This window comes from Python bivittatus, unplaced genomic scaffold, assembly GCF_059951505.1.
Source record: "Python bivittatus isolate LINGU-HERP-01145 unplaced genomic scaffold, Pbiv_v1 ctg000320_np1212, whole genome shotgun sequence".
NCBI lineage: Eukaryota > Metazoa > Chordata > Lepidosauria > Squamata > Pythonidae > Python > Python bivittatus.
The window spans coordinates 2,813,175-2,824,346 of record NW_028277052.1 but is presented as its reverse complement, the minus strand read 5'-3'; the positions used below and the strand labels follow the sequence as shown (position 1 = coordinate 2,824,346).

Below are 11,172 nucleotides of genomic sequence, written 5' to 3'. Positions count from 1 at the left end.
CAAACATTATCTACAGTCTGACTAATTTTTGCCCTTTCCTCAAAAAAGAAATCATGGAAGATTTTTCTTTCATTGAATAAGGTAGCCAGGGGCTCTGTTCTAGTTTCATTTAACTTTTTCAATGCCTAGAATACTTATAACATTGCCTGGTATTTTGCACACACAGAAGATTTATCCTAATTGGGCACTTCCTAGACTGATCATGTGAAGAAGCACCATTGCAGGTCACACGGTCAGCGCCAAACAGGAAAGGACCCTCTCTGAAAAATCCACTATTTCTAGAAGGCCCAATTTTCTTTGCCTCTCAGGCCCTTAAAGCCTGCCTGGGGGAAACGTTCTCACTGAGGCTCCAGGCATCAGCATTTCTGGAAGACAGTAAATCTGCTGCCACTGTGATCAACCAGACTTTCCTGAAGAGAGAGGAGGCATCTGCTGATCTTCTCTCAGAGCTTCTGGATGCCAAGGCAAAGGGCTGCATGACCCCCCGGAAGGTAAATGCTTCAGGTGCTCTCTGCTTCTTGTGAAGATGCCCTGGTTGGAAAGATTTGTTCACGATGCTCAAATATCCTCTGTGGGTGTGCATGTACATGTCTGTGTGTGTGTGTGTGTGTGAGAGAGAGAGAGAGAGAAATCTTAGAACTAATTTACTAGAAAGTGATTGATCAACCCAAACTAACAAAAACTATTCCAGAGGGCAACCATAACTGCTCTACCGTCCTCCATCATCCTCTCCCACCCAGCTTTCTAAGCCCACGTAACTTCCAGATGTTCTTATGCTTCCTCTCTCCTGCTTTAGGATGTCAGCAGAGCAACGGAGGTAGAGCTGCCCGTTGATCATGTGGAGGTGCAGCCATTGGAGAAACCATTGTTGGTGCAGGAAATAGAGAAGCTTCAAAGGGAAGCTTCAGAAGGACCAACGGCTTGAATGAATTTCAGATGACCTGGTAGAAGGTGGAAGAGACCAAGGCAGCAGAATGAAAGGGCAATGGAAGTGAGCCAAGATGACCATCTTCAGCCATTTTTCAAGCACAAGCATTGGAAAATAAATGGTCAGAAGGAACCTGAAAGCAGAAGGAAGCTTGGGGATATCTGAATTATCTCTGAATTATTAATCTATGCAGAACTGTACAAGCATGATGATCACATTTTAGGGTTGCGTGAATTTGAAATGCAGTATTATATCCAGGGTATCATGTCTCTCTGAAAGGTTAACACTGGCAGCTTTGCAGTGGGTTGTTCTTTCTGGAAAAGCCATTGGGCATTCCTGCTGTGACGTGGGTGTGTGTCCCCTCTCCTCTTGCACTACGCTGTGTGACAAATGATTAAGTCTGTTCCTTTCAAGAGATGAAGGAAACGTCTAACTCATTTACAAGCGACCAGATGGTCAGATGGGCAGTCCTTAAAGATACCGTATCTCAGAGATAGTACAGCTAGCCTGCTGACCTCATAGGAAGAGATAAATAATAACGTCACATGGATGGGTTTATCAGAAAAAAATCCAACATCATGCTGTAATTTCTACTGTGTCTGCCTTTTTCTTTGGCCTGTCTCTGCAATGTGGTAGGCCACAGGTATATCAACTGTGGTTCTGCTTTTGCTCGGGGCTGTTCAGTAAAGTGCCAAAGCTTTGCTGAGAGTTCAGTATATACTGTACGCACGCTAATAAAATCTTGTTGAATCTTCAAAGTACTTCGGTTGCTTTAGGTGAGCCAGGTTTTGGTCACACCGCCATTCAGCCTGGGAAAAAATATATATATCCAAAATAAACTAGTGGATGAACCACCCAATGATTCAATCAGGGTTGTCTGGTAAGCATCCGAGTTTACCCAATTCGCTAAGCCCAAACTAAACCAACCACACTGTGGTTTAGTAGAAGGCACAACGCCGACCCACATCTCCTGTAAGACAAGGTCTGCCATGTTAACATGCAATGGGAGTCTGAAAGGCAATGAGAACTCCATAGCCCTTCAACGTTCAAACAGTGCGTGTGAACATGCTGAAATGTTCAGTGACAAAAATGGACTACAAGCGTGTTCTGGATTAGCATCTATAGTAGTTTCTTTGAATGAGATGCATGGTTCCCCTTTCCCTGCTGCACTTGGTTTTTCCAGACATGCTGGGCTAGAGCAGTGTTTCTCAACCTTGGCAAGTTTAAGATGGGTGGACTTCAACTCCCAGAATTCCCCAGCCAGCCTTGCTGGCTGGGGAATTCTGGAAGTTGAAGTCCACCCATCTTAAACTTGCCAAGGTTGAGAAACACTGGGATGGAGGCATTGACCACTGGGGTTTAGAATTCCAGGAGCAACTGTCAATAGAAGAGAGGGCAAGGCCATGAAAAGCAGATCACCCACCAACTATGCCAGTGGAGAGGATAATACACACACAAGGTGTTTGTGCCAACGCTAGCCACGCAGCACCTTGGAGTTCATGGCAGTTGGTGGTTTTGCCCCTTAGATAAGCTCTGTTGGCAAAGCCCAGCCAAGTTAGTCTGCCAAAATCCGCTTGAAACATCTTGGCGATGGCTCTCCTGAGAATCCGGCCGATGCTTTGCAGTTGCAGGCTCCGTTGCTAAGTGCTGCAAATCGCAACGCCCTGCTGCTCATTCATGAATAAATAAGGGGTCTCCGAGCCCCACTTTGGAACCCTTTGCCTATAACGTGCTCCAGGATAGGGAGCCTTTAAAAACTTTGCATGCTAATAGCTCCGGAACAATAAATACAGCTTGATGGATCCAACATAGTATGAAGCGCAGCCAGCAGTCAGAAAGTAGTTGAATGGGGTGTATTATGTGAGTTGCATCCATTATCTCTCCCCTTGCCAGGTTAACAAGGCAAACTTTTGCAGCTGGCTGAAACAACAGCCTTTGGGGATAAGGAAGACAACTTTCTCTTGATGCTCAGAAAGGTCCAAGCTCTGCCATGGAGAACGGTGGCTTGGAAGATTATTTCAGTGAGATTATTGTATGCATAGAGGTGGAAAGACTCAACAGCACCCACAAGAAAAGTTGAAGAAAAATAGAAAAGAAAAGAGGAAGATATAAAGAAGTGACTTCCGATATTCTTCACAGCAATTGTGACTTAGAGAGAGGTTAAAATATAATTTACATCACAATACTCTTCTTTCTATAATCTATCCTGTCTAATCATCAAAGCCATAAATCACTAGTTCATTCCCCCCATTTTTACACAAAAGGTCCGTAAGAGGCTTCCCAGTCACCAGTAAATGGAGATAGTATCTTTCCTCTAATCAAAAAAATTAATTTATCCATCTCAGCAAGGTGTATCAGACACTCCTGCTGGACCTACTGATAACATTTTCTTTGCAAACAGTAGGGAGCAGAATTTCCCTTCATTCCTTCCAGATTTTTTTCCCCAAGTTCCTAATCTAGTCCAGGGCTGTAGCTTTTCCCCAGTAATGTCCCATTCAAGTCCTAACCAAGTCCACCCTGTTTAGCTTCCACAAGATCATCCAAGGTCCACTAGACACTACATCTGAAAAGCTGCCTTGGAAACTCAAAGGAAGAGATCTTAGCAAAAGGAGATACAAGTTCTAGAAGGCTGCCCAGATAGGACAACTGGCATTTTCATGATGCAGAAATGAAATAAACCAACTTGCTGTGGAAAATTAAGGCGATTCCCTTGCAGCACTGCCTGATCTTGAGCATTTGGGAAACAAGGTTTGTTTGTTGAGCTTGTCCACTTCACCAGGAGATCCCTGATACCTATAACTCTCCCATCTTCTCCACAGAGTAACCGGTTCTTTAAAAAAACAACCCGGAAAAAAAAACATTCCATTTTATTAATAACTGAATTTCCTTTTTAAATTTTTCCACAAGTGCCGTCACGCAGTTCGCTTTTCATTGCCGTTTTAAAAACAATATTAAAAATGTTTAAAAGAGACGATCACGTGCGAGCATGCATCTTAAAAAGCTTACAAACCAAATCATTTTTTAAAAGATCGCGCGCGTGAGAGAGAGGGAGATACCGTTGGGGATAAGAAGAGGAAACGCGTGGCCTTCGGTGCTCCGAAAGGTTTGTTTTCTCCTGGGGAAGCCGCCAGCTGTCCTCTGGCACTTCAGCTTCCGGCGGTCCAGGTTCTGGCCCGAGAGCTCACCGGAGCTTTATTGACCAGAACTGACCCAGTGGTATCTGTCCACTCGCGGGCAGCTGAGCGGCAGCGAGGGGCGGCAGGCTTTGTACCCCTTGTACGGGAGGTAGTAAGCAGCAGAAGGATTCGGTGGGACTCTATCAGGACCGTAACATCTTCGCCGAGAATACTGGGACCAGAGTGGGAACGGCTCACTGCACTGAAAGCAGATGGAGATGGGGGGGAAGATTCAGGAGGGGAAGTAGCAGCCTGTTCTTCTGCCAACCACCTTCATGCTCCGCTCAGCTCCTTCCTCTCCCGCTCTTCTGATTGAGCTGCTCTTGATAGAACTTTGTATCTAAGAACCACCATTTGTTTTCCTCCTCCCTCCCCGCTTCTGTTTCTTTTGTGTTGAAGCACTCATGACCTGCCCGCTCATTACATCACAGTGGGACATTTCAAGCCAACGTGAAACTTGCCCTGCCTTAATAAGTTAAGAGGTTCTTTCTCAGTTTTTTAGAATTGACCCCTCTGGAGCAAAATGGATGTTTCTGTCTGGCCCCAAGGCAGCATTTTGTCCTTGCAAACAGAAGATGGGTGGAAGAAAGCAAGCCGGTGGAAGAAAGCAAGCCGGTGTTAGGCCCCAATCAGAGCAAATAGAGGAAAAATGTCCCACTTCCCCTGATCCCCCACTGGGCTCCAAGACCTCCTGGACTTTTTTAAAAAGGGTATATTCCCCGACATCAGCCTCGGGTGACAAGCCAGTCGGTCAATTCCCATCACAACCAACAGATCAACATTTGGTTGATCCAGGAAAAAAAAAAAAAGCAGATCCTGCATATGCGGGAAAAAGCTAGGATGAAAAAAAATTAATTTGTTAAACGTTGAATGTAAGGCGATGGCTGCAAGGGCAACCTCCCGCCCCCGCCTTCTTTTCAACCCCATTTTTGCATCCCACGCAGGACGTTCAATCCAGCTCTTGGTTTGGCAGGATGCCCAGAGAGAGGGCCAAAGTCACGGCAGAAGCTCCACCAGGTGGGGCAGGGGGAGAAAGGTGGAGCTTCTGACCCCCTCGAGCTTCCGGATGAACTGCATCTTGCAACATCCACGGTGAGACCGAGCAAGCCTCCCGCGTCACCCGGTTTGCAAAAATGTTCCCCCAGGTGCTCTCCAAATCTCAGAGGTGCCTAGGAGCTGGCGCCTCTGCCTGCCCCTGTTCTAGGATTGCCTTGGAGTAAAGCAGTGTTTCTCAACCTTGGCTGCTTTAAGAGGGGTGGACTTCAACTCCCAGAATTCCCCAGCCAGCCATGCTGGCTGAGGAATTCTGGGAGTTGAAGTCCGCCCCTCTTAAAGCAGCGAAGGTTGAGAAACAGTGGAGTAAAGCCACCCACAGCTCCCTTCTCTCACCTGATAGATGCTGTTGGGGTTGCTAATGGTAGGAATACTTTTGGGCTCCGTGGGGAAGCTGTCCTCATCGGAAGAGGTGCTGGAGCGGTAATCGGAGGAGGAAGCCTTTTCCACCGCCTGTCGGATGCCCTGAGAGATCTCGTGGTCGTTCTCTTGGCCTGTGAAGTGAGCCACGGTGAAAGCTGGATTTTTCTCGCCGTATCTAGACAGAGGAATGTGTTAAGCGGGGCAGCAAACCGAGCCTCGAGCAAGGAGGGGTAGCTTGGTCCCTGCAGAGCCTGTCTGCTCCTTCTTCCTAACCTGGGGTGCCTTTTTTTTTTTAAACCAAGGGGGGCTTTTTAAAGGGTACAGTCAGACGACCCCCCAAAACATTTTGCAGGGAGTCAGGATTCACCCATCTGGCTCAGCCGCGGCTTCTTAAGCATTGCTCCTGGAGTACCCCACAGTCAGCTACAGTATTATTTTATTTGTTTTTATTTTATTGGAAGTCACCCAGAGTCACATGTGTGAGATGGGGAGAAGGAAGGAAGGAAGGAAGGAAGGAAGGAAGGAAGGAAGGAAGGAAGGAAGGAAGGAAGGAAGGAAGGAAGGAAGGAAGGAAGGAAGTTCTTTGAATGAGTGAGTGAGTGAATGAATTAAATCTTTCATTCATTCAGCCACCCATCTCACAAATGTGACTCTGGGCAACTTACAATAAAATACATACTATAAAATAAAAACACCTATAGAACAGGCTAACCCATGCACCAGGGTTGATGACTTGCAGTCGCTTGGTTTGCACAACACACTCAGCCCAAGTTAGCGGAAAGCATAACAGAATGTTTGGACCTGGGCAGAGTTAGCTAAAGGAGGTTGATGAAAGCCCATTTCCAGGGGAAATCTAACGCATCTGCTGTTGGGCTGTGCTCGGTTATCATGCCAATTTTGGGCTCAATGTGTCATGTAACTCTAGTTTGTTCAGCAAACCATGGCTAAACAGACTAGGACTTTGCACGAATGCCAACCCAATCAGGGGGCAGGGGCAGGACTCCCTTCTGGCACGGGGGACTCACCTGCAACAGACGTCAAACGGGTCAACCCAGATGGTCATCTCCTTGGGCAAACCCAGGCTGGGAAAGTCCACGCCGCTCTCGATGCACGCCTGCTCCAGCAGAGGATCTTTCGCCTGGGACCCGTTTAGCCTGATGCACCTGGAAGAGCAGCCGAGGGGCTGGGCTGATGAAAACGCGCCCCCCCAGTGGGCCCAGGAAGGTCATCTAGATGGCATTCCTCTGGATTAACCCCAACGGGGGGGGGGGGGAGCCAGGCGAAGAAGCTGGAGCAAAAGCAGAACCCGCAGAACGGCACCTGGGACAATGGAGCCCCACGCCAAGATCAGGACTGACACCGTCTCCCGTCCACATTCAGACAGGTTGGCAGCAGAGCAAAACAGGCAGCTGCGTTCCCATCAACGGCTAAGCTTTGCTCATTTTCACCACCGTACATATTGTTCAGGGCTTATGAGTTAAGTGAATGCAACCTATTTTAGTTTATTTATTTATTGCATTTGCAGGCCACCCATCTCCTCCGGAGTGTATGATGCCACATACTGGCAAACCCAGAGAAAGGGTTAACCCAGGTAGTAAGTTACGCGTGTTGCGCAAGCCCAGCTGGGGCCCATCCTGAGGCGGCCAAGCAAGTTGCAGAAACTCAACTGCTAGGATTGCAAAATGCACTGAGTCAAAAACCCCACAGGTGCATATCACCTGAATTCCCAGCGCCTCTGGCTTCTGTTGCAAAGCCCACTTCTCCTCCAGCCCAGAGAGTAGCTGCTCCAGGCTGGGAGGAGCCAAAAAACCTAAAATGTTGGTGAGGGGGTCCTGGATGTGGGACCTTTTGGTCTATGTCAGGGTTCCTCAACCTTGGCAACTTTAAGGCGGGTGGACTTCAACTCCCAGAATTCCCCAGCCAGCCTTGCTGGCTGGGGAATTCTGGGAGTTGAAGTCCACCCGCCTTAAAGTTGCCAAGGTTGAGGAACCCTGGTCTATGTCATGCAAATGTAGCCAGGAAAGGAAGCTGGGGGAGGCAGATTAGGGGATCAGAGAGACCCCAAGCCATCTTCCAACAGAGAAAGTGGGGGGTGCTGCTCCTACCACCTCTTCTCACTAGCAGGTGCTTAATCATGTTGCTAGTGGTAGGGCCTGGGGCTGACATCAAGCAGCTCTGCTTATCCAGCTCCAATTTTGTGGGGAGGAAGAATGCAGATGGGGCACCGTGAGTGGCCAGGAATTCTGCTGGGGTGGGCAGGAGTCCGGGCTGCTCCGGGGAGGGGCAGACCCCCATTTTGCAGGAGAGCTGGACCAAGAGGGACTCCCCCATGGGCCACTTACCGGAAGCCTTGTCCCCTTGTGGGGTTGTCGAGATACCAGTGGTTTTTATACCTCTCGAAGAGAATCGTCGTCAGCGCGGATGCAAACCTCTCCATCTGCTGCCTATTCAGCTGGTTGTGTTTTTTGGCCAGGCGGGTGATGAAGAAGACGGTGGCTGCTATTTCATCCTTCATGCCGTCTTTCTGCAAGAGGCCCCCGCTGCGGGAACCCAACCGGGGTGATGAGGCAGGGACCAGCAGTCAACCCTCCTCCTGTAACCAACAGGACGTGTCAGGACTCACAACCCCCTTGGCGTTGTCCGCAAAAGGCTTCGGGTGCCCCCTTTCGTTAACCCGTGTCCTGCTGGCTGCATTCATGCCCCACACCAAGGTACAGTTTGCTTCTTCAGTTGGTAGAATAAGCCACAATTGGCCAGACTCGTAGATCAAGTCATAAATGATGGCTGCAACCACGAGGGAGGGATCTTAAATAACCTAAACCAACTGCAAACCACTCATACACGAGCTTAGCGTGAGATACGATGCTACTTGGTTAAAAGCATATAAACCAAGAATTAAAGTTTTTTTAAAAAAAATATGAAACAGCCAGGCCTTCCTATCATTGTCACTGCCTTGTGCTGGCAATTATATGTTCAGAGTCTCCCAGCCATATATCCGCCCCGAGCGTTGGGTGTGAGCAGGGTGCCTGACCCCTACATTTGGTGTTTAAAGCAAACCACCATCTCTCCCAACCAGTTGCTCTCCAGGTAGTATCATTATTAAAACTTGATAGCTAGAATACAACTTCCATCCTCCCCAGCCAACACAATCATGGGCCATAGTGACCAGGGAGGGTGGAAGTAGCATGTAAGATACTTAACCACTGGCCAAGGAGAATGAGAAGTGTAGTACCACCTCCATGTTTGGCATAGCCAAAAGAGCGCTTTCACATATTCAATATTTCAATTAAGCCAGGATTAGTTTCAACCATAATGGGCTGAACAATCAACAAGGGCTGGTTTTACCCAAGAAGGCAAACTGTGTAACATCCTGGATCAAAAGCAGCTAAACCACATTAACAGCTGATACGTCATAAGAACCTAGTCACTGTGACAAAACGCATGTTGCACACACCCCTGAGAGAATCTGCAATTACCTTCAGAAACAAGCCACAATCTGAGCTGCGCTAGTCAAATAGGTACAGGTTGGCCGAGAATTCAGGGATCCTGGAGGAGAGACAGAGAAACCAGCTTGCCTGAAATTATCGAGATACCATTTGTACACTTCCTCTCAAACTCTACAGGCTTTCCCCCCTCTTTAAACCAACACTCCTTCCATTAGCTGAATAGCCTTCTTGCATGCCTTTCTGGCTTTTGTAAGGAGAGGTGGGGCTCTTCCAGCTGCAACAGGTGTGCAGCGTAGGGCTGAGTGAGCACATAAATTAAGGTGGCCCCGGCATTAAATTTCCTTCTTTTTCCCTGTGGTCCTTGGGCTGTTTCTAAACTAAGCAGTATTTCAGGCCCCAGTCCTGAGGAAGAGGAGGTGACAAGGCATCTGTACCTTTTACAGTCCAAGCCTCTCTATATTTATTTAGAAGTGGTCAGAATTGCTCCAAGGAAGTGCACATTGGAACAGTGTTCTCAACCTTGGCAGCTTTAAGATGGGTGGACTTCACCTCCCAGAATTCATGGCTGGCTGGGGAATTCTGGGAGTTGAAGTCCACCCATCTTAAAGTTGCTGAGGTTGAGAAACACTGATCTAGACTCACAGCACCCTTATACATTCATCCCACAGGCCCCTTTCCCTGTTTGACTTTTGCAAGACCATCAGCCATTGTTAGAGACCCCCAGTCAGCATGCTTTAAGATGGGTGGACTTCAACTCCCAGAATTCCTCAGCCAGCCATGCTGACTAGGGAATTCTGGGAGTTGAAGTCCACCCATCTTAAAGTGGCCAAAGTTGAGAAACACTGGGCTAGATTGTAGGGCCAAACTCTAAAATTACAGACTAGAGGAGTCCAAATGATCACACACAGGCCAGCAGGGATGGGAGAGTGGAAAACAATTGAGGTTTATTTCCAAGTGAAGCTCCATTTTATTTCTGTCATCATCCTGGACCACAAGTGAGTTTGCAAAACCCACATCCTGCTGAAACGACGTACGCATCCACATTTATGGCTTTCAAATTCCCAGTTCCGTAGGCAACCGGACTGCCAATTTTCAGCAGTCATGGGCAGAGGACTGCAAAACAATGCAGCCCAGACAGCCTCACTGTAGTGTCCCTCTTGCCAGTTCTGATCACAAGCTTAAGCCTTTCACAGTGGTCTAAAGGCGCATGTTCAACAGGTGAAGCCTTTTCCTATTGGAGCAGCAAGGGAGAAAGCTTTGCTGTTTGCATTGTCTGCCTAACAATGTTGCTAAATAACCTTTAAAAAGGGCATCTTTTTCCACCATTCGTTCCTGCTCATAGTCAGGGGGAAAAGTATGAGAACCCCCACCCCCTTTGTATCTATATTTATATATTGGCTCCCTCCTTAGCTCCCCAAAAGGCAGATGGGGAAAGAAGCAGAGAGATCTGGGGCTCCCTGGGACTCCTCTGAGATTTGGGGTGAACATTTCCTACGTGGACCTTCATCCAACTTGCTCAAGCAAGCCTTATTACTACATGCTGAACAATCAATTTCTGCATCTCCCAAAAGAGCACTCAAATCACCCATGTCACCTCTTCCAGTTTGTGACTTTGGGAATCTACTTCCTGACCACCAATTCAAGGGGTCCATCAACCCTTGGAGTTCAGCCCTTGCAGGAAAAAAGCAGAGCCGGAAGGAGTCAAAAGAGGCGGTTGGATCAGTGTGAGAGCCACAGGGCGGTTTTGCTTAGGCAATGCATCAGGGCAATGGTTTGGGGGTGGTTTAGGCATTAACTCACCTCACTGGAACTGCCCCTTTTGGTTCTTCGCCATTTTTACAAAGCCTCCATGGGGCATGGCCTTTCCTGGGTTTTCCAGCAGCTGCATGGGCTGGTTGAACGTTGCCAAGCAATTCTCCAAAGCTTTGGAGAACTCCTGCAGACGCTGCAGAAGGAGAGCAATGCTCGTCGATGACTGCCCACATTCAGGAGTCCAGTAGTATCTTTTCCAAGTAACGCTTTTTACAGCTCACAAAAGCCTTTTCATCAAACATGCCAGCCTGAAAAAGTGCTCCCGGACTCCCTCTGATTCCAAACGCCGTGCCTTCCAAGTGATCTTTTCTTCCTTGCAATGCTCTCTCTCTTTCCTGGCTGAAAGCAAAGAGGGTTCATTCCCTTTATTCTCCCTCTGAATGGCCCTGTCTCA

At 48.0% G+C, this 11,172-nt stretch overlaps 1 protein-coding gene across 1 annotated transcript; it reads right to left on the bottom strand.

Annotated features, from left to right (window-relative positions):
• Window positions 1–4,120: 4,120 nt before the first annotated feature.
• On the bottom strand, window positions 4,121–8,035 carry BTG4 (BTG anti-proliferation factor 4). Its single transcript, XM_007438562.1, has 4 exons — window positions 7,863–8,035; window positions 6,546–6,683; window positions 5,494–5,695; window positions 4,121–4,306 (listed from the first exon to the last, which is right to left on the bottom strand). Exons 1-4 carry the CDS (start codon window positions 8,033–8,035, stop codon window positions 4,121–4,123), a joined length of 699 nt encoding a protein of 232 aa, XP_007438624.1.
• Between the last annotated feature and the right edge of the window lie 3,137 nt (window positions 8,036–11,172).

What these genes read in the sequence shown, in the direction of transcription:
- BTG4 (XM_007438562.1), bottom strand. Translation starts at nt 8,035, where the DNA reads ATGAAGGATGAAATAGCAGCCACCGTCTTCTTCATCACCCGCCTGGCC. An exon ending in CCGTTTGACGTCTGTTGCAG is followed by an intron (nt 5,696 to 6,545) that starts GTGAGTCCCCCG and finishes TCCTCTGTCTAG; the next exon opens with ATACGGCGAGAAAAATCCAG. An exon ending in ACCCCAACAGCATCTATCAG is followed by an intron (nt 4,307 to 5,493) that starts GTGAGAGAAGGG and finishes ATCTGCTTTCAG; the next exon opens with TGCAGTGAGCCGTTCCCACT.